The sequence below is a fragment of the Apis florea genome, unplaced genomic scaffold (genome assembly GCF_048593485.1).
Source record: "Apis florea isolate Af1SG1 unplaced genomic scaffold, ASM4859348v1 contig_3367_pilon, whole genome shotgun sequence".
Classification (NCBI taxonomy): domain Eukaryota; kingdom Metazoa; phylum Arthropoda; class Insecta; order Hymenoptera; family Apidae; genus Apis; species Apis florea.
This window is the reverse complement of record NW_028256746.1, coordinates 3,380,100-3,402,848: the sequence shown is the minus strand read 5'-3', so window position 1 is coordinate 3,402,848 and position 22,749 is coordinate 3,380,100. Positions and strand designations below refer to the sequence as shown.

The 22,749-nt window shown below is 37.0% G+C and overlaps 2 protein-coding genes, 1 long non-coding RNA gene and 1 other non-coding gene across 8 annotated transcripts; 3 read left to right on the top strand and 1 right to left on the bottom strand.

Annotated features, from left to right (window-relative positions):
- The first annotated feature begins 349 nt into the window (after positions 1-349).
- On the top strand, positions 350-17,159 carry thw (chitin-binding domain protein thawb). Of its 3 annotated transcripts, none has more exons than XM_086912024.1 (6): positions 350-723; positions 9,499-9,554; positions 9,735-9,775; positions 10,047-10,143; positions 10,896-11,011; positions 11,373-17,159. In XM_086912024.1, exons 1-6 carry the CDS (start codon positions 713-715, stop codon positions 15,918-15,920), a joined length of 4,869 nt encoding a protein of 1,622 aa, XP_086768150.1. In that variant the 5' UTR covers positions 350-712; the 3' UTR covers positions 15,921-17,159. The 3 variants fall into 3 exon arrangements, with proteins under 3 accessions (XP_086768150.1, XP_086768149.1, XP_086768148.1); XM_086912023.1 differs by lacking the exon at positions 350-723 and adding an exon at positions 7,812-8,008; XM_086912022.1 differs by lacking the exon at positions 350-723 and adding an exon at positions 7,812-8,008 and having other exon boundaries at positions 10,047-10,164.
- TRNAF-GAA (transfer RNA phenylalanine (anticodon GAA)) lies at positions 9,171-9,243 on the top strand. The gene has a single exon. It is a non-coding gene; the product is annotated as a tRNA-Phe (tRNA).
- On the bottom strand, positions 16,866-22,536 carry LOC100863343 (serine protease snk). 3 transcript variants are annotated; one of them, XM_086912037.1, is made up of 5 exons: positions 22,458-22,536; positions 19,496-19,699; positions 18,190-18,431; positions 17,804-18,099; positions 16,866-17,692 (listed from the first exon to the last, which is right to left on the bottom strand). In XM_086912037.1, the coding sequence occupies exons 1-5, from the start codon at positions 22,531-22,533 to the stop codon at positions 17,353-17,355; spliced, it is 1,158 nt and encodes a 385-aa protein (XP_086768163.1). In that variant the 5' UTR covers positions 22,534-22,536; the 3' UTR covers positions 16,866-17,352. The 3 variants fall into 3 exon arrangements, with proteins under 3 accessions (XP_086768163.1, XP_086768162.1, XP_012344463.2); XM_086912036.1 differs by lacking the exon at positions 22,458-22,536 and adding an exon at positions 20,393-20,659 and having other exon boundaries at positions 19,496-19,696; XM_012489009.3 differs by lacking the exon at positions 22,458-22,536 and adding an exon at positions 20,393-20,637.
- LOC147657020 (uncharacterized) lies at positions 20,583-22,510 on the top strand. The gene is made up of 3 exons (XR_015293308.1): positions 20,583-20,704; positions 20,999-21,138; positions 22,393-22,510. It is a non-coding gene; the product is annotated as an uncharacterized LOC147657020 (long non-coding RNA).
- Positions 22,537-22,749: the final 213 nt, after the last annotated feature.

Sequence of the window (22,749 nt, the reverse complement as noted above, 5' to 3'; positions counted from 1 at the left end):
AGGTAAGCAGCGCGTATAGCGCGTGCGCTCGTCGGTTAGTCCGATACACCTAATACACGCATACAGGCACAGATACAGAGGCACGATGCAATGGGGGTTAGGAGGCGAAGAGAGGAACGGCGGGGTTAACATCGGAGGGAGGATCGCAAACTCTAACGAGGAAGCGAGGAAGCGAGAAAGCGAGGAAGCGAGCGGGGCGAGCGTAAGCGAGATGGGATAACAGTTGGAAACGTGAATGGGGAAGAGTGGAATAGAGACAGCGAGCTGCGACAGTCGATGGACAAAGAAGCGAGGATTCGCGAGGATCCTTGCGCGGTATGAGGTTTGCATGCCTAGCAGACGGCTCCTCAGTATCGTCCTACGTTCCGCTCGCGACGCGACCCTTCAACTTGGTGTACTGGTCCGCGCGCCATCCGAACTTGTCTGATGCGCATCCGTTCATCTTCTCGTGTATACCGGTGTTACCATTGTTGCACGCGCCACTGTTGCTCGTTGCTCTTCTTTTTTTTTTTTTTTTTCTCTCTCTCTCTCCCCCTCTCGTTTTCACGCACCGTTCAGTGATACGATCCCGAAGAAGGGCGAAAGTATTACGTTCGTTTCGTCCCGTCACGGGTGATGAGTGCCGTTTGTCGTATCCTTGAACCGTTTCCATTAGTAGGAATACCAACAAAGTGATCGAAGGAGGGTGACACGGAAGAGGGAAATATATTGGATGTTACGCACGTACGTACTTATGTATTATCTTGATTGATGATAAATCCATTCGGCGTTGATTCCGTTTGTTGTCATATTACGTCGCGTGTAATGATAAACGATGGAAGATTGTGCTTTCACAATTTTCGACTAAATAATAAGGAAGCGTGCGTTGTTGATGAATGAAATTATATACGATACTTTTTCCTGTTTTATCATCTTCTTTTCTTTTTTTTGTTTTTTTTTGTTTTTTTTTTTTTGTTTTTTTTGTTTTTTAAGTATATATTATATAGTATGTATAGGATAAGATAGCTCGTTACAGTGTTTTACAGTGTTGTTTACGTTTTTACGCTTCTGAATTTAGAAAATACAAAGTGATATATAATTTAGACGGTGATAACAAGTGATAAGTACAATCGTAGCTAACTATTACTGACCATACCTGATATACGAATAGATTGTTCTATAATTTATGTATGTACAGCAGATGTATTTGTATAGATGATATCAAGATTGTTTTATTGAATTTTAGCGTTTATCTATTATCAATTTCATTTTTATTCTATTATTCGTCGTGACCGATTTTATCATCTTGTAGAACGTTTTATCAATCGTTTCTACATACGTTTCTTCGATCGTATCCTTTAATCGAGCCATTCGTAGATCCAAACCCGGTTCAACCTTAGTTTTGCGAGAGCAATAAACGAATATTATATGTATACAATACAATGTATATATATCATTGGAGACGTTATGTATATTATAAGGAACGTAAAATTGAAAAAAAAAAAAAAAAAAAAAAAAAGAAAATACATAGCGGTAAAAAAAAAAAAAATAGTGCGGTATGTTCCTCGATTGTGAAACGCACAAAAACCCTTATTTTTTGGAATTCGAACGCATCATTGATATTGAAGGGCGTTGAATGCGTATTTAAAAAAAAAAAAGTGTACCGCTAAATTATAAAAGAAAAAAAAATATACGATATTGATAGTATAAAAAAAGATAAACGGATTAAAAAAAAAAGTTTTAAATCATCCCCCTCGCCTGTCCTCCTGTTCCTCTATTGTCGCTAATCCGATTCACCGAAACTTTTCCTTTGTTTTCCGCTTTCATTGATATTCTCCTACGGTATAGCGGGAATGAAAACTTTGTTGTTCCGTGCAGAAAGACCGATAGGAAGTTTATCAGTACGAAGAATGAGGAAGGTATGCTTTCGATCCATAATTAAGGCAATATCGATATGCGTCTGTTACAGTCTTCATTAAATTATAACAGAATTATTTGCACGAAAATTTCCAAAGTTCACAGTTAATTTATCAAATTGGGCACAATTTATCAGAATTGTGCAGTTTGTTAAAATAATCCAGTCGGAATATTTTTTGTTATTTTTACAATGGTCTGCGTATTTCAACTATTTTGATTCTTATTTTTTTTTTTCTTTTTTTTTTTGCGACAGGTAAGTTTGTGTTTTCCAAGTAAAAATGAACGACGCGACATTTCGTTGATAAATATTTATCCCGTTGATTGACGAAATTTAAAAATTCGAACGTTTCTTTTTTTACTGACCCATTTTTCGTGACACTACTAGCATGACGTAAACATCGGCTTATAAATACTAAAACAATATGACTCCGTCGAACAATATAATTATGACTGTGATTAATTAAACATAAAGAAAAAAGGTTCCCATGGTCGACATTGCGTTGTATCTCACGATGGAGCAGCACACTTGCACACACTGTATAATATCTGCTGTAACGTCACGCACGTCACAACCTATAAATTCACGAAATACACGCTTCCGAGTTCCGGTTTCCACGCGTAAAACTAAATCTATCTCCTTTTTCTTTTTTCTTCCCTTGTTATATGTTATATAGCAGCCGGTTCGCGGAGAAAGCCGTGATTACAGATTAATAACGTAAGATGCATTACTATGCTCAACGTAGATAGAGACGAATTAGCATTCGAAGACGTAACGTTTTGCGTTCCTGAGAAATTAATTGAATTGTTACGTGTATTACGTAGAAAGTATCAGTTGGATATTCGTTGGGAAAACGATGTATCTTGTTAATTGAAATAAATTTCATGCATAGAATAAAAATTTTTAATCGATACGGAAACTTGTTTTCATCTTATTTATCCATCTCTCATCTTAAACATATTCAATATGGTAAATTACATTTCTTACGACAATAATAAATACGAATAATTTTCTATTTCTTCGGGATAATTCGAATGATCGAAAAAAGTCGTCTAATAATTAAATAGATTAAAAGGAAGGAATCGACGTAAGAATCATGAAGAATAGAGAATCTCCTTCGTTCCTCGCCAAACTCCCGCCTAGAACAGTTTCTTTTTTCACTGAATATAATATTTCATAAGTATCTTAGAAAATCATCCTCATTATTTTATGATTACGTCCGTAATGGATAATCGCGGTAGCAAAAGCGCGATAGAATCAACGGAAAGTGTCTGCTGTCCGTGTAATATATATATATATATATCAGGTGTGTTCGTAATTTCACTTATGTCATATACTTCCTTTACAACTCCAACAACCCTTCCTCCACCAGAGGAGGAGGGCTGTTCGTATCACGCGAGAGAACGCGGAGGACAATCCGTTGTTTCTTCGCTGTGCCTTCTGAAAGAAGAAAAGTCGTGAAAAGAGTTGCAATCGCATGTGTGAAGCGGAGTCCTGCGGAGGTCGTAGGTAGGCTAACGACTCACTGCCGTTCTACTGGCGAAAGTGGGCTCGTCTTCCGGATCAACGTCTCCTCGATAAATCGTATAAGTCACTCGTTCGTTGCGCTTCCGTCTTTGCTGGTGATGCGCAACGCATTCGAGTAATCAAGTGCACTATTAACACCACCTTCTCTTGCGATGTTAAACTATCATATTATATTTTGAAATTAGATATATACTATTCGTCCAGCAATAAACTTGATTGATTAAAGTTAGGAAAGGATGATGATAATGATAATAACAATAATAATATAAATACTAAACAGAGAAAAATTATATAACACGGCCGTTGTATTTCCGTATCTTTTCGAATCACGGTTGAGAGATTATAGTGATGTGTCTCCATTTCCAATAAGAATCACCATTACTTTTCCTGTGTTAATTGTATAATAAAATCTAAAATGCATCGTTCGCAACGATTCGAATTGTAATTTTAAATCTATTCGAAGATTTCGATTTGTCCGTATCAAAATTTCTAACTATAAACTCAATATTATTTCTTTCCATCTGCCAGACGTACCATTACAACTTACAAAAAATATAAATCTACGAAATCTGCGACGATTGCAACGATAAATATCCATCCGAAGGAGCAATCTCTAAAACCAAGAGAGATTTCTGGAGATCTCTCTCTCTCTCTCTCTCTCTCTCTCTTAACTCAACTATTTATTATTATCGACGAAATAAGAAACGTTTCTCCGGCTATAGATAATCATGGCGCATTATTATTTCGACATTCTCTCGTCTTTTCGTGCGACAATCTCGTGGAAAATTACACGGCAAGCACGAATATTCCGGGTTGATATTGCCCGTTGATGATTGCACGATTCTTGCTTAAATCGTCGTATTGGATTGCGACGAAAACGCACTCCCATTCCGAGGGGAGATCGTGTCGATCCGCCACGGAAGATTCGCAGCTCGTTCCTCGACGTGACTCAATATCGGTTGCCGTGGTCGGCTCGCCGCTTTCTAACATCTCTTGCCACGGGGGGGACCCGCTAATCAGATCCGCTCTTAAGATATCCGACCATCTTCCTCGGTGACTGCCCCGAAATGACCTTTCTTCGGATCTTGAACGCGGGCGGATCCAAGCGTGGCTCGAGGGTCAACACCGATAAACCGGTGTTGCGATCGGTAAATAGATGTATGAATAAAACCACTTCCGCTTCTCTCCGCTTCCTTTGAGAAGTACGGCCGAAAGTCTCCTCGTGCATACGTGTCGGACATACGTATATTCGTGAACAGGATGTTTCATAAGATGCCGCCTCTATAACGATCTCAACCGTTCATGCAGCATTTCCTCAACCGAAAACATGCGCGCGTCCCCGCGTTCTCATAATGCACGGATAACGTACGAGGATCGCTCGAGGAGACGAGCGAGTTTTTCGTTTTTTTCCTTCCCTCCTTTTCTCTGTGGGTAATATCAACGTCGACGTTTATTACATACAAACGTACGTTTCGTTTTAAACATTTTTCCAATCTGTGGAGATCATTTTTTGGCGAAGTGGAATGGATTTGAATAAAAGATAATTAACGAAACGATGGATTGGATTGGATATCTATTTTTGAGAATATGTTGTTCGATTCCTAGACAAGTCAAGGAACTATAATTGCTGGGAAATTTGTCACAGAATTGGACGAGGATCGACGTGGTGTGAAACATTAATTTCGAGAAAGTGGAGCGAAGACAAAAGGTGGATAATTTCGGTCGATTACTTCATCTCTGTTTCCTCTACGTTTACGTTCCCTGCAAATATTTCTTTTTTATTTACATTCGCAAAATCTGGAGTGATGGCCGAAATATCTTCTCGTGTTATCGGGATGAAAGAGGAGGATGAGAGAAGGCACGAAAACAAATAGCTTGTAGTATGAAAGGATTATAACGCCGAAACTCAGTCACGAAAGAAACAACCAGTTACAAGAACTCTCCCATAATGAATACAATGCTTTACGTAAGGTGGTACGTACACATGGGAAAAAAACTTCAAAAAAACACGACGTTTTCCTTGATAAGGTCGATAAGAAGAAGATATCAAATTCTTTTAATAATAAATGGAAGACAAAGAGATGTAATCGCTTCATCTTTGAAAAAATTCCAATTTGTTTCATAAGAAATGCAGATTTTTTTTTTCTCTTTTTTAAATTAACGACTATATCGACACGAGAGAAGAAATACAAAAGAAACAAAGTTAATGGTTAGTTTTACCTTCCGGAATCCTAAATGGAAAGGAAAATTTCTTCTTTTACACTATAACAAAATGCTTCGAAAAATGTTACGGCTGATTCATGTAATTATCTTCGCCATTATTCGCCTCAACGAAGCTGAACGAATGACAGAGAGGAGAAAGATCTCATTGCCTGTTTCAATTTTACAAATAGTCTAAACAATAAGCGCAAAAGACATTTTCTATCGCGATAAAATCTATTCGTCGATAGAAATCTATTCTTTCTTAACAGAGGGAAATATTCTTCTCCAAAATTCTTCCAATTTTAATAACACCTTTAAACTTGAAAAAAATCATTTTAATACGTTAAGCAAAACGATGTATAATTGGTTAACGATTTATATCATCATTTCTTACAAGTCTTTGAATAATTTCCTGATCGTGTATAATCAGTTAATCAAGATAATTACTCATTTGCAACATTTTTTATAATGCAAAATTAATAAAATCAGATAAACTTTATGAAACGAGTACAATACTTAATACGAATAAGAAATATAGATGAAAATAAGAAGATCTGATATTTTCATTCAACTTTTTCACAATTTCACAATTCGCATAATTTTCCACTTGCATTGACTTTGTATTATCGTTTCACGAATACAGATTTGCGAATATATACATAAAAACGAATATTAGTTTAATTCTCGTCTCTTTGACCAGCTTACGATCTATCTCTCGACTTTCTCGATTCAACTTCGTTGAAGAAAAGTAATCTGTTTCACGCAACACGCAGCCTGTGTTTGCGATAATATCTGGCGACTCGATTCGTTCATTCGATTGTTACCTTAACGCGATGCTCTCCCGTATCGCCTCGTTAGATTTCGAGCGTGCAAAAGTGAACAAAATAACCGGAAAGGAACGTGTGACTCAATGAAAGGAACCGTTGCTCCCCATTGTTTAATCACGATTACAAATCCGATAATAATACACTATAATAATATTAATATTATCGATATTCTATCTATATTTAACCCACCTTCCTTTTAATTAATCAGAAAGTGGAGAAGAGGCGAAAGAGTTTTCCTCTTCCTAAAATATTCTAAAATTCGAATTTACGATATAACTATAAATCCATATAAACATCAATGCATAATTATCTTAATTATAAGAAAAAACGCGATTTACGAATGTGGAAAAAGTAACGAATGGAAGAAATGAGATACGTGTACTAATAAAAATCAACGAATCGAAACGAGGATTTGCATTGATTCTTCGTAATTTTGTTCGTGGAATCTGGGTGACTTTCGCGGGTTACTAAGGACGATACCGCCGAACGGCCGGTGTCGTTCGAGAAACTAGAAGGTTACCGGTTACTCCTGAAATAATTGCCTCCTTTGAATTAGCATTACAAAAGAGGAAGGCGGTACGTATGCGAGTACGCGCTCGTTAAGACGCCAAGTTTTGTTTCGCTATCTGCCGGCTATTGTTTCAACATCGCGCTATCCGCCCGGGCCCTGTGTCCGTAAGCTTCCCTTCTCCAGCCAGCGATGCCTTTGGGACCGATTCCTCGAAATAGTATCCCCTATTACGCGAGAATCGAATCTATTAACGTACGACGCTCCTTTATCCATCAAATTTTCAACACCAAGATTACGATAATTGCAAGGAATTACATCTTTATCAAAAAAATACAGAGATTGTTTTTTAAAACAACGTATTAGTAAACGATCATGTTCGAGTCCTTTCATTAAATACAATCTCGCGAAATTATTTTGTAAATCTTTTCACGCGGTAAAAAAAGAAAAGAAAAATTTGGATTCGTTAACCCAGGTCATCGAGAGAAGAATCGCCGTAATCGAAGCTGCAACCCTTGGAAGCATACTTGTTATATGCATACATACGTAGGTATACGTCGTGCGAACGGATCGTTAGTCGAAGAAAAAAAAAAATAAAAAAAGAAAAAAAACTCTCCGGTTCTCGCGCAGGTATTGTATAGCTGATATCGTCGGGAAGAAACCAAGTTCCATTAAAAAAATCGTGATCGTTGCTCGACAACGTAACCCTTGCTGATCGTCGAACGATCGATATCAATCAAGAGAAATAAGACAACAATCGAAGAGGATCGAGTATGGACGAGTAAAATGACAACGAGAGGTTCATATCGGTCGCAGACTCCTGAGAGAGAGAGAGAGTGAAAGTACGTCATTATAATACTCATCGCGGTTTGCCCAAAGGATTAACCATAAATTGCGCGTCGCATCAAATGCCAACAGGCAACTTAATGACTACCGTAATCATTTTGAAAGTCCGGTGAATCGGTGAACCGTGAGAATGAACAAGATATTCTCCACTCGTCTTCAGGATTGCGTCACGCGTCACGACGACAAAGAAAGAGAAAGAGGAAGGTAGGAACGAGACGAACACGATAGGGCTATTTGTTTCTTCCGACAACGAGAGGTTGACTCGCTTTCATGTTGTCGATTGTTGAATGTCACTGAGCCACGGACACCGGACCGATCGTTTATACTCATCGCGGATTACCGTAGTATAATAGAAACCCCATTACCACGGCCAGGGATTTGATTAGGATAATCGATTTCACGGGTAATCATGGGGCAACGTTCTCAACTATTCAAGTCCTTTGCTGGTGGTTTTATTATCGCGATCGAGCCGAACGCCTTTTCTCGGTAAACTCGAGTCGGCCGTTTATCACTGATTGACGTGTATGCACGATGAACGTGGGTGATTGTGAATCACGAAGGAGGAATCGTGATGAATTTTATTTCCTTTTTTTTCTTCTTTTTTTTACTCGTTTTTTTTTTCTCTCTTTTTATTTTTCACGCGAAGGGAACGTTCGGTCGATTAGCTTTTTCGATCAGTTTATTCATCGAGAAAGAGATAATTTATTCGCGAAAGATGACGAATATATGAGTATTGCGATTATTGATCGCAAGTTCAAGCAGCAACCAGATATTTTGTTTCGAGTGATTCGCGTTCGATAAACTATTTACATACGATTATAAATTCAATGCGATTAATACAAATATGAATTATTAATGCATTTACAATATATTATGTAGCTATGTACATGTAATATATAATTATTATTATAATTTGAATATATTTTTAATCGTGTATCTATTTTATTCGTATACTTTAATGAATTCCATTACCACTGTATCGAAGATTTTAACAAAGATATTATAAATTTTTTATTGTCACGAAGATGAGTACTTACAAATATGTACCGCATAAATCTTAAGAGATTATTATCGCGATTGAGCAAAGTTCTTGGTATTTTATTTATTAATAGTTCATGGGATGCTTACGTTATGAGGCATAGACGATTAAATGTCATCTCTTCGTTTTGAAGTTTTGTTTTATGTGAATGTTTCTTATTAAAATTATTTTTTAATTGGATATAAAAGATTTAATTTGATGATATTTATTCAATTTAAATAATCGATTTAAGTTTAAGTATAACTTTTAAAAATATTTATACAGTTTATTGATCGAAATAAACGAATGGATGTTTGTTATCTAATATAGAGAAGCGTTCCTTCGGAAGCCGAAATAGCTCAGTTGGGAGAGCGTTAGACTGAAGATCTAAATGTCCCTGGTTCGATCCCGGGTTTCGGCAGATGACTTTTTTTTTCATTGAAAAATTTGTGTTTTACATTTTAGTTTCTTTGTAAACATTAATTGTTTAATACTTTAATGCCGTATTGATCGATATTTTTCATATAATTTTCATCTATATATTATAAATATATCTATAGTATAAAATTGTAGATAATAATTATTTGAACATTATAAATTTGTATTTTGAAAATATATTAATAAAAGAAATGTAATAATATAAAAATGTCAAGTTTTTTTTCGTATTTTGTTTCAGAATCATGCACAAAAATTTATCCAGAATGGTATGCCTTGAAATAATCATATTTTTATGTAAGTACGAACAAAGTTTTTTTTTTCTTTTTATATTATATTTGATCCATAAAACAAATATTACGTTAGCGTTGTTTGAATATTAAACAATAAATGAAATATCATTTTACATAGATATTTTACGAGATATAAATCTCATCATGATTTTTAAAATAATGCTTATATTACCCGATTTTACAGGTTCAATGGTCACTTTTATGGTCAGCAATTGCGAAACAGAGGTGATTATGATTTTTCATTAACGCATTTACTATGTAAACATGTATACTTATAATATTTAATTATATTTATGTTTACTCTTTTTTATTTATCTACTATCACGATTATATAATAGAAGAAAAATGTTGAAAAAAATTGCAATTTTTCATTTCTTCTTCAAAAATTATTACTATTTGAAAAAAAAAATCAATATTTCAACTAATATAACATTTTACTACGAGTTAAATTCACTTCTAGTCAGAAAATAGTAACAAGAAGGTAAATTTGCCCTAGCTCCCGTCAGAGTTGGATTTATCCAGTCTAGAAGCATCGGTAGAAAACGAAGAATCGTTGAGAAAAATAGTGAAGAGGCTGGCACCGGAGAAGAATGGCGAGTACCAAATTTATCAAGGTTCCTAACCAAAACTCTTACTAACGCCTAAATGTATACAATTTACCACCCTCTTCCGTTCCATCTCTAAAATACTTTCTTCGCCTTTCTTTCCCAGTCTTCTTCGGCAATGTGGATCTTCTCAAGGAATGGCTCAAAGGAGCGGGTATTATTAATAATACTGCATAAGTAGACAACAGCCGCTTTCTCTTCCAGCTTCCTCTATCCAAGTAGAATAAAGCGCATGCATTCAATTAGTTAGTATTCTTTATTTTAAACCGATCAACGTGACAACTAATAACATGGATTCAGGAAATTAATATCCCTCGATAGAAAATGAAACGAGATCGCGTTGTTGATATCGATTTGAACTTAAACTCGATATTTCATTATTATCGTTTCCTATATTTGTGTAATAATAATAATTTTAATCTTATACTTTTTATCTATTTTTTTTTTCCGAATTTAAGCCGAATAATAATAATAATAATTTTTCTTTGAAGCGAACGAAATGAATATTATTCTCTTACAATTCGTAAGAATGCTTCGGTTGCATGAAAAATATATATTTTAGCTTTCACGAGTGTCAACGGATGAATGAATGAATGAATGAAAAAAAAAAAAAAAAAAAAAAAATGTTCCTATATTTCCTCCTGAGAGATTAAACGTCAGCGAATTTTTAAAAGAAAAGAAAAAAAAAAAAAACGAGACGATCAAGCTGTGTACAATGAGATCTTGCTCTTTTAATTTAGGCGTGACAGGACAGCCCGGAGTAGACTTTCCAGCGCTCACGACAATTCCAACCACTTCGTTCAGCTGTCGCGGCTTGAAAGGTGGTTACTACGCGGACTTGGAGACAAATTGTCAAGTGAGTAACGAATGGCTTAATGTATATCTTGCCGCAACGTAATTATTTTAATCAAACACGGGATTCCACGTTACGAAATCGCGAAATGCCTTGTTCCGTGAATATCGTAATCGAGCAAACGATGAATAGAGCGTTTATTCTAAACTCCTTGCGAACTTTATCGAACTTTCACCTAGGAGATAAAAAAAAAAAAAAAAAAAAGAATATCTTCCTTCGATAAAAAGTGTGAAATTATTCAAAGCGTGGCTTTTCGAATGAGAAATCAAACTGCTTTGAAAAATAATGAAAAAAAAAAAAAAAAAAAAAAAAAAAAGAAGAACAGATAGCTGGGACGAATCACGAACGAACTCTTTCTGTTCAGGTATTCCACATCTGCGACAATGGCCGGAAGATATCGTTCCTCTGTCCCAACGGTACCATCTTTCAGCAATCGCAGTTGATTTGCGATTGGTGGTTCAAGGTGGACTGTAGCAAATCCACCGAGCTGTACGAGCAAAGCAGCGAGCAGCTGTTCGAGGAGGAGAGGAGACGAACCGAGGCGCGAAAATCGAAATTCGACTATCAACAATCGATCGAGCAGCAAGATCGCGGCCAACAAGATTACTACGACGTTCAAAATCTTAGCTACGACGGTAAACAGAACGGAAGGATCAAACCTTACGAGGAGCCTTCCCGAGAGAACCAGCTGCAATCGAACAGAGAAAGGATCAAATCCTCCCGCCATCTTGACTCCGGCAATAATTTCAGCCAGGAATCGCAAAGAGATAACGATCAATTGTTGGGTGTGAATGGGTTTCGATCATCGAGTCAACCGTCCAACTTGAAGCAACAATTCGATCAATTTACAAGGAGTACCGAGGAAGGGAACGCGAACAAGTATTCGACCACCGTCAATCAAGATTATTATACAGCCTCGAAAAAGACTCAAAATTACTACGTGACAAATAGAAACTCGAACGCCCAGCGGGACGATAAAGGAACTCTCAAGAGATTGAAGTTCAAAGGTAGAGGTAATTCGACTTCTGCCGCTTCGCAGAGGGTGACCCCGGCTTATACGGAGTCGACCACGTTCAGAGGAAGTAATACCAGCCCTGTGAAAGAATCGCAGCAATTTGCGGAAAGCGCGGCGTTCGTTGGAAATCGTGGGAATCGATTCAACGAGAACGCTGGAAACACGCATCACTATTACTACCAATTGTATATTAATCGGGGGGATTCCACCACGAGAAATCCTGATCACGACCCGACCACTTCGACCAGCCGGAGGCGGGATAACGAAAACGACTCGTCCACGGGGAGAAACGATTACACCCAGTTTACACCCACTTCCACGCGCTATTACGAGACGACCGCGCAATACCCGACACCCACTCCAGCGACTACCACTCCATGCGACGACGAAATCGCCACGACGGAGGAAAGTAGCCTCTCGACAAAGTCGTTCGCCAATTTCGATACCCGACCGACCGAATCCCTTCAATTTGCCAATACCAACTACGAGTATCGTAGCGGAAGCCAGAGGACTACAGGAACCAACGTTCGAAGCAGCTTCGTCGATAAAAATTACTACGATATTAACGTTAACAGGGAATCCAGCAGATCGACTAGCAACGTAGGAACGATTCCTCCAACCTCTCGCTCCTACGTGACCACGGATACTTATCGCCAAAACACGGTAACACCGAGCCCTCCGCAACAGAGGTACACGACTACCACCACCAATTATTACCAGTCGCCTACATCCACCGCGTCTTTTCGTAGCAATAATTTTCCTCGCGGTACAGAGAGACCGGTACTAAACACGATCGATAGTCGGTCCAATGGATTAAACGGCGATTCGAAACCTAGCGGCAAGAACCCTTCCACGGTTTCGCCGGGTTATCGACAAAACTTCGTCACCACCACGGAGAAACCTACGTTCAAGACTACGTCGGTTTCTCATCAACAAAATACCGAGAAGGATCCGAGCCCCTACGATAGAAGTTTCACGTACAAACAGGGCAAAGTAATGTCTACCCTGGGCCCTTACGTTCCGTTTACCAGGAATTACGCGTACACATCGGCGACAGGCACCGTTTCAAGGCCCACCCTCTACACCCCCACGGTGCCTGCTTATACCACGGCTTACGAATCGCCGAAAACTTCCACGCCGAAATCCACGAGATATCCTGCACCGACGAGTAAAAGCAAGACGAACGCATCGCGATCCTCCGAGAGGGAGCACGTGTTAAGCATGCTCCACTCCCTCAAGAATCTGGAGCACAGTGTGCCCGACGCGTTCAAAGGAAGCGAGAAAGCGAGCAATGTTTCCGTTCCTCCCCCCGACCCGTCCACCTTGCACTCTCTGGCGCTCTATTTTTCCACGGCTACCGAGAACTTCAACTCCAACGAGACTACAGACTCGTCTTTGAACGCAGAATCGGCGGACGATGATGTACAGGGATCGATACTTTTCTCGAAGAAAAGTAACGAGACGGTTCAAGTGCCGACCAGCCTTCTCACTCGACATACCATCGACTCGTACACGGAATTGTTCAAATTGAACGACGCTGTGGAGATCGGGAACGTGACGAGCACGGAAGATCGTCTGGATAACGGGAACGGAGAGGACGACGATCTGGAGCTTCAACAAAGCGGAGGATCCTTGGACGATCTTCGAAAGTCGAACGGTACCAGGCTCAGGGAGTTGGCACAAGTGTTCACGCACGCTTTGTCCGCGTATTTATTGGATCCAGACACGTTCAAGAAGGTGTTGACCGAGATCAGGCCCACCGAACCATCTCGAACTACGTTGGAAACCGATCTGTGGACCACCACCGCTTATCCTCCGGAGGACGAAGATAAGGACGGTTCGTTGGACAGGGAAAAGGACGAGGTTTTAGACTTCTCGGACGACAGTAACGATATCAGGCAGAAATTGACCACCGCCTATCCCACCACTTTCGAACTGCCCAGCACCACGGTACAAGAAAATCTTTACGAGACCTTGAGCACTACGCCAAGCACCTATTACACTACGCCGAGAACATCCGGCCAAAATTTCTTCGAATATAGTACGAACTTGGTATCGTTGAATCCCGTCTCTGGTAACTATTTCGAGAGTTCCACGCCACCGACAGAGAGCACGTTTACGACAGAGGCGAACAGCACACCGTACGCGAGCGATTCGAGCGGATCTTACAATCGGAATAACGAGATAGACGAAGGAAGCGTGGTCGAGTCAACGGACGTCCCGATGTCTTCCGACGAGAATCGGAATCGAGTCGGGGGTTTCCAAAACAACAGCGTCACGACAATCGCCGAACCGTACACCGATAGAATATCACTCGTCACCACTCCGACGAGCGACAATTACGTCGTCTCGCCGACACCTTTATCGCCATCGATGTTCATGCACATGGTTACCTACAACTGGAACAAGAAATCGACGAGCAAAAAGCCCGAGCAACAACTCAGTCCTCCGTTGTTCGACGGAAGTCACTCCCCCGTCAAACCGATTCGAAAGGGAAACGACAAGATTCCCGCGTCTCCCGACAATTATCCCAGCACCCAGACATCCCAGCACAAGGTGCGCGCGACCACCCTCGCCTCGACCTCGAACAATTACGAGACGTCGACCGAGCAACCTTCCTTCAAAATTCCTCGACACAAATCGTTGTTGACCGAGGCAAAAGTTGGGGTTTCCCTGCCAACCTCGAGAAACAGTTACACGAAATTCAGGAATCTTTACAATCGCGTGGACGAGCACAACGTGGAGATAACCGAGAGAACGACGCCCACCACGACCATTTTAACCGAATTCCCCACAACGACTGTATCCACCGTCGAGACTACGTCTTATGCGAACGATTATTCCAACGACTCGTTCGAAACCACGAACCAACCCAAGAGGAAAGAATCCAAAAAAGTATTGGACAACGATCATTGGACCTCGTCACCGGCTGTCACTCATCTGTGGGAGACCTCCGTGTTCGTCGATCCTCAAAGGATCAACTACGATTTGGAGTCGGATGTCGAATCGACGGTGTCGTCGACGGGAACGCAATTCACCGTGACTGACAGCCGAGAATACGGGAACACGCCTTCCTTCGATGACGACACGTTGACCATTTCGGAAGAGTCGTCGTCCACGGACGACGAGGATACGTCAATTTCCGTGCAAAGGTTGTCCAGGGACAAGGATTCACCGACGACCTTCTCTCTGCTTCCCACTTCGTTCACCGTGGAGAACACGGTGACGCCAAAGCCATTGATCACCACACGATCCAGTATCACCACCACGATAACCTCTTCCATCACGTCGACGAAATCGTTGCCCGGCCAACAGGGCCTGGTGACTTTGCTTCCTTACACGAGTTCCGTCGCGAGTAAGTCGAACGGGACGGAGGACGAAATTGCGGAGAAATTGTTCGGCAAATTAAACGCTTCGAGCACCGACACGTTGATGAGAGTGATGAAACAGGCGGATAATAACGAGACCGTTCGACAACTTGTCCTTCTTTTGATACGGCATTGCAACGATCCGGCCAACAACACGTTGCAACGGGAGGAGCTGTTGAACGCTTTGCTCAGATTGCCCGTGAACGAATTCTCGTCCGAGGAGTCGAAAAACGTGGTGGCCGAGATTAATCGGCTCGATCTGCCCGCCACCGTTAAATCGGTTAATTACGCGAGAAGCGGCTCGACCGCGCCATTGATTACCGAGCCGCCCGTGACCACGTTCAGGAGTAGGAAGAGCCGAAAATTTCGCTCGACCACGGAAAATTCGGCGAATGTAGCGAGACGATCGGAGAAAGGGACGGTATCGGACGAGAATAATTCCCTCCAGGAGGATGACAGCTTCGCGTCTGACAATAGGGCGCTTGAACTTCTTAGATCGTTGTACACTATAGCTACTAAATGGGGGTGAAATTGTACGATACAAATTGTGGCGAGGATCGTTTTACCGTCGACAGGCTTCGAAGAATAAATAAATTCATTTGTGTCTTTTTTTTTTTTTTTTTAAATTATTACTCTTGTTGCTATATCGTATTGGTTTGTTTGGAATCGATCGATCGTTCGAAAATATATTGATCGTGATGATAATTTTCAACGGTTGATTGATTTTGAACGGACACATAGATGCGTTAGATAATCTGAATTGATCGATCTTTCGTTTTCTTCTTAATCTTGTATCTTGGTTTATTTTTGCTCGATCAATTTTTTCGATTCGATGAAAGAAGGTGAAATTTCAATTACGATACGATACGAAATTGGAGGATTTTTACGGGTGATGGGAATACGTATTTAGTTACTATACGATGGAAATATCTCTTCTTTAAATTTTATACACGCACGGAATCTTTTCAAAGAATAAAAGATAAGAAGTTACGATTAGTTAGTGAACGACGAAACGACTCCCGATTAATTTCGCTTGAATCGTGCGTCACGGACACAGACCGTGGGAATAATGAAATTCTTTGGAACTCGTTCGTTAGACTGTAAATTAATTATATATCTATTAATTGCACCTGATCGTTAACAGTATTACATCGCATATCGCGAACACTTGTATCATAATCGTTGTACACCCTTTGTTGAATAAATAAGGATTTCGATGTTCTATAATAAATCCGACAACTTACCCTCCACGCGAAATATGGATATATCCACTTATATTTATATGCGTTGAAATAGTTTTTGTGGTTTACAAAAATTTTAATCATTACGAGGAAAACTTATGGAAACTTATATCGTAGAAACTTATATTGTATCTTGGAATCGCTTTAAATCTTGGTGCTGGTATGTTTTTTTGCATCTTATTTTAAAAGATAACAACTTCGAAGATACGAGGCCCTTGATAAATATAAATGAATCGTTTGTAAAATCTTTTTATTTTATTTCACTTTAATAATTTTATTATTTTTCGTTTTATCCAATTTTCTAAAATAAAATGATCGATTCGTAATAACATTGAACAACGATGTCTATCTCTTTATTTCAGATCTATTATTTTTTTAATTGTACTTCGTTTTTAATAAGTATTCAAATCGATGCTTATCACACATTATCGATCAATACTCGAGTTGGCAAGATAGATATTATCAGACATTATGTAAAATATTTGTACAGAATGTGAATAAATAAAAGAGGGTTTTGTTAATGTTTATCTCCTTTTCTTGTCTTTTTTTTTTTTTTTTTTTCCTTTTATCGACGACAGTTCATTAATCATCTACGATGTCACGTATGAGTATCTAACAAAACCCGTAATACAAAATAATCTCCATGATATAATCGAATTCTATTACCCGGAGATCATTACCTGAGATACATATTGGCAAACACATATAAAGTGTGTTTCACTAGAACGTGATCGTAATGTTGAAAGATCCTTTCTTCACGACAGTTTTTTTCTCATTTTTATTCGTCCAAACATGTTCCTCGATCCAATCTAAATAAGAATAAATCGCGGTGTAAACACCCGGGGCAGGTGAACCACAAGTATTACCGAAAGCTGTGATTCCAATTACGGTGTCACCTCTTTCGGTCATCATTAACAATGGGCCTCCACTGTCTCCTTGACAAGCGTCCGCCCTTCGACTGGCATTATTGTCTATGGCACAAATGAAATTGTCGTCGATGCCGTTAGGTAATCTTGGATGTCCTACGTAGTGTTTTTCGCATTCCTCTCTACTCACGATGCTGTGATATTTGAAACAAATATTATTAATAAAAAAGTTTCATTATAATTTTAATAATTAATAAATAATTTAAAAAGACAATATGCAAAAATGTTTGCAAATTTTGCTTCACCTGAGACTAGGCGTCTTTCTCAATTTGACAGAATTCTCGGCATCGAAACTCGTAGCGCCCCATCCAATCACTATTAAAGATGTTCTCGGTGTTATCTTCAATGATGTTAAGGATTTGGTTTGAAGACAAATAGGTTTAGTCGTTTCCGAAACCTGTACCTTTGTTTTCAGCCTTAAAATAGCGATATCGTTATATTGCGTACTGCGTTTATATTTCGGATGACATATTACGTCGCTTATCGGAATCCGTTGCACGTTCGATTCGATACTTTGTATATCTTCGTTTCCTAATCGTACCTGGAACAACGCGTAAAAATTTAATAATAGAAGAATTCATTGCTAATTTGATTTGGTTTTTTTAATTTCAAATCTTTTAATAATACTCACTTCGATTGGTACTCTCTCATTTATATTACTGACACAATGTGCCGCAGTCAATACATACTGAGAAGATATCAAACTACCTCCACAACTATATTTGATAGGTTCGAAAATGTCGTCGTTTTCATATCCTAAAGCCACTGCGTATGGAAATTCACTGGACATAGCCAATTTTCCATTAAATATGTGGAGAGACAAATTTGCGTCCTCTTGTATTGTTGTTGCATTATTGCCGTATTCTTGACAAGCTGAAAATCGTTATATTAATTATTATAATAAATAGAATGAAACGATCTAGCTAAAAATTGTGTATAATAATTACTTAGACCTATAGAAATGTAAATCATGCATATTTACAATTACAATTAAAATAAATCATTAAATGGAGCTGGTTCTCTAAATAAATAACCAAGAAAACTCTTCAAAAAGACTATATATATATATTCTCTTTGATAATACGTACAATTTTATTTTACGTATTATTCATAAATTTTCGACTAAAAAAAAGATCGGTTATTTAAATTTTAAATGGGGCATGCAAATCACTTTATAATAGTTGATTTATATGCATTATATGATAACGATGTTTTGTCAATGAATTTCTTTTCATCATACTTTTATGCATATTTGTGTTTTATTTCAAATTCGATTAAAATATATGAAATTTAATATTAAAATAGTTAATTTTCATTGAATTCTTTTCTTGTTCTTTCTTTTTAAAGATAAAAATTTTCTGTTTAAAAATTATGATATTATTTTATAAAATAATTATGGTAACAAACTGTTTTTGAAAATTAATAAAAGACAAAACTAATTCTGATACTTTTGTATTTCCAAACATTAATTATTATTATAGACATATGTATGTGTACGTGTACATACATATTTTTCCCATATACAAATACATGACAGGCGTGAATTTATATATCGTATGATCAGCAATAATTTATGTCATAAATTATTAAACTTTCACGCTATAAGCATTTTTAGATTAAAAATAAAACGGGAATATAAACTTTCTCTATCGATCTTTGATAATAAAGTATCGATACATTCGAAGAATAATTATAAAAACAGATTTAATAAAAATTTATTAATGATTCGCAATATAATATTCGAATTAATATTTTACTATTAAGGTTCCAATCTAAATTATGTATTAGTCATTCAGAAGTCAAACTGATCAACTTTATTTTATTTTTCAAAATTTTAATAACCTATAATAACTCGATCTGCATTTATCTTAATGAATAGATTAGATTGCCTTCTGTGTGACTCATTCGATATTTTTTTGAATAATAAATGCTCATACCGATATCAGCCGGACGAAGCAACACTTTTCTTTCAAAATTCGTTATAGGACAACAAACAATCTCAATAAAATTAGAGAATCCGCATCTTCCTGTTGAAGCTGAATGCCTTAAGCCTTGCTGCACCTCTTGTATTCTTATTGGACAATCGGTTAATTTCTTGCAGATGCCTGTCTTACCATCTTCCAACGTACATCGACTTCCTTCTAATAGAAATAAAAAGAAACAAGAAATACAAAAAATAATATTTATTTTATTCCTTGTGACATTTAAGATGTTAATCTAAAATGTAAGTACACTGCAATATAGGATATTTTAAATTTATATTTGTCCTTTTTTTTTCAATACAGCGTAACACAATATCGAACATGATTCGTGATATAATTTGTTATAATTTGTCGTGTTCAAAAATTTTTGAATTTTTGTGAATTTATGCATGTGTATAATGCAACTATAACGTCACAAAAGAAGATATGAAACATCTATGAGTAAGGTATATCTAAATATTTTGTTTGCATCGTGGAATACCGAATTCACGAGGACCAGTTCGTTATATTCGTTATAATGATATCATTGTGACGAAGAACAAACAGTTTATCATAATTTCAGTCAACGAAGTTCATGAAAGAGAAGAGATCCATTCGTTTTTTTTTCTTTTTTCAGAATCTAAGTGGATAAAAGTAACTGAAAACAAAATTCATGAAAGTGAACAGATATTTTTTTTTCCAGAAAAAACTGGATAAAAACTGACTCTATCGGTATTCATGACGAAATGTCTTCTTAAACAAGATGATTACAATTTTTGATTTTTTTCGATTACATATCGTTTGACACGAAGATAATCATAAAAATGATACATGTACATTCACATTTATTCACACTGTCGAAAATTTATTTACCGTAAAGTTCGTCGTCGTTCGCGTACGATAGGATGACAAGAAGTGAAACGAAAATTACGTTCGATAGAATGTGGTTGCACATTTCCTTGATAACGAAAAACGACACGAACTAGAAACGAACTAAAACGTTGTTGATAAAACGTTGTTGATAAACGTTGTTAATACGCGTGGCGTGCAGTTCAAGACTAAACTGATGGTCAAGCAAGCTCGAGTCGATTCTGCCATGAATCAGGCAGAAAGGAAAGATTCGTAGAAATATTGAAGCATGTCGGTTTCGATCTCAAAGAAGAGAAAAAAAAGGAAGAATAAAACGTAACCAAAACGTAAACAATAATGGATAAGTACAGCGATACTACAGCGATTAATATATTACGTGTCCGCCGTTAAACGATTGTTGTGCCGCGAACCGGATTTAAACAATACAATGAAACTTATGTGCAATATTTTACTATTCTTAAATTTTCTTTTTCTTTTTTTTTTTCTTTTTTAACAAATCATTAATGACATACAAAGTTGTGTACAATTGTCCATACGACTAATCTTCATTTAAGAGTTACATCACAAGAAAAAAAATACATCATTGATCGAAATTAATTTTTATTTCAGACCAGACGTCATTCTTGAATACATGATTGATATTAATTCAATGATGATTCTTGACGTACTTAATTACGATAATTGGAATACAGTTAACGATCGTACAACAATTGATCTTGGTTCGGATAAAAATTCTTACATAATATTAAGTAAGTGAAAATATTATTGACTTAAGAGATTTTAACGCAATCATTAATCATTATCGTTTTATCGTTTGTCGAATAACGTAATTTACTCGTCGATTCGAGAACATTTTTCTCTTTTCTTGTTATTTTATTATTTGTTATTTAGATTCGTTAAAAAATTTCGTTTCGAATTTCATATCGGTTGAAAATCAAATTGGTTCGAAACTGTACTACAATATTTTTAAATCGAGATAAAATAGATTCGCTGCGTGAATATCTTTCATCAAAAGAAAAAAAAAAAAAATATCAGAGTGAAAGAAAAATATGGAGAACTCGAACGTAGAATATAAAGTTGGGTCATCGTTGGATGACCGTGAACGATAAGTATTTATTTTTAACAAAAATATACGCACATAAACGTAAAATTTTATTCAAATTTTTCTTTCGGTATCCAAATTTTATTTCTTTATTAGTCGATAAACATAACGAGATAAGAGAACGATGATTCTTTAATGTATTATAATTTAGATTAAAGATAAATTCTACATTCTATATTTTATTTACTCGATTATTCGAGGATTTCTTTACGTTTGACAAATCAAGAAATCTCGATTATCGCGAAACTGCGAAAAGTAATTTGCCACAGGGTTTCCCATAAAAATAGAACTCGTGGGTTTTCACACATGATACGACATTGGCCTAAATACTTTCATCAAAATGCATATGCGTAAAAATAACCGCGGTATAAGAGATATAATCGCACGTGAACCATAATAAAATAACTATTCCAAGTTTTTTTGTTTCCATTTTGATAAATTGAAAATTTGATCTTATAGAAAAAAATTTAATCGTTGTTAAACATAAGATCGAATCTTCTCTAAAATAACCAGAATGAATACTTGTATAGTCGATAAATTTCTTACAAGATATTAAAAATTATAATTAACTTAATACAAATATGATACAAATATTTGAAAAAAGACGACCTTCGTATTGTCTATCCCTTGTAAATAATTAACGAATAACAAAGAAATATTACGAATCGATGATAAATTAACAGGTCATATCTCTCGTAAATTATAAAAAAATTATCGTTAAAAAAAATCTCATGAAATCGACAAATAATAAAGAAAGGAAGGCTAATAAACTCAAAACTGATAGCTAATAATAAATAAGAGAGAACTATCTTGTTTCATTGAATTAACATTTCTTTTACGATAAATTATTGAAATAAACACAACACAACACAATGACAAAACATTATATTTCATATTACAGTATAAATGAATGAAGAATGAAATTAGTAATACAACTTTACACGTGGGAAATTTTTATGTTTATACCAGTGAACAAATATCGTATGTGATTCCCCCGGATACGTTTATGCAAAATGTATGCACATGCTTGTCGAATATACATTTCGAAAACATTTCAACATTTTTCCGGATCAAAAGAGCATAGAAACGCGAAGGAAGAAGTACATGCACGCGAGAGCGAGGAGAAGAGGTGAGAAAAAGAAAGAAAAAGCTTGGATAAAGTGAGAAAAAGAGGGAAAAAGTGGGAAGCCGAGGATAGAATTGGTTGAACGAAAAGAGAGGAGAGGCAGAGCGAGAAAGAGAGCAGTTTTACACGCAT

What these genes read in the sequence shown, in the direction of transcription:
- thw (XM_086912022.1), top strand. Translation starts at nt 7,935, where the DNA reads ATGAACAAGATATTCTCCACTCGTCTTCAGGATTGCGTCACGCGTCAC. An exon ending in AAAGAAAGAGAAAGAGGAAG is followed by an intron (nt 8,009 to 9,498) that starts GTAGGAACGAGA and finishes ATTTTGTTTCAG; the next exon opens with AATCATGCACAAAAATTTAT. An exon ending in TGAAATAATCATATTTTTAT is followed by an intron (nt 9,555 to 9,734) that starts GTAAGTACGAAC and finishes CCGATTTTACAG; the next exon opens with GTTCAATGGTCACTTTTATG.
- LOC100863343 (XM_012489009.3), bottom strand. Translation starts at nt 20,474, where the DNA reads ATGTGCAACCACATTCTATCGAACGTAATTTTCGTTTCACTTCTTGTC. An exon ending in GAACGACGACGAACTTTACG is followed by an intron (nt 19,700 to 20,392) that starts GTAAATAAATTT and finishes TATTTCTATTAG; the next exon opens with AAGGAAGTCGATGTACGTTG. An exon ending in ATGAGAGAGTACCAATCGAA is followed by an intron (nt 18,100 to 18,189) that starts GTGAGTATTATT and finishes GCGTTGTTCCAG; the next exon opens with GTACGATTAGGAAACGAAGA.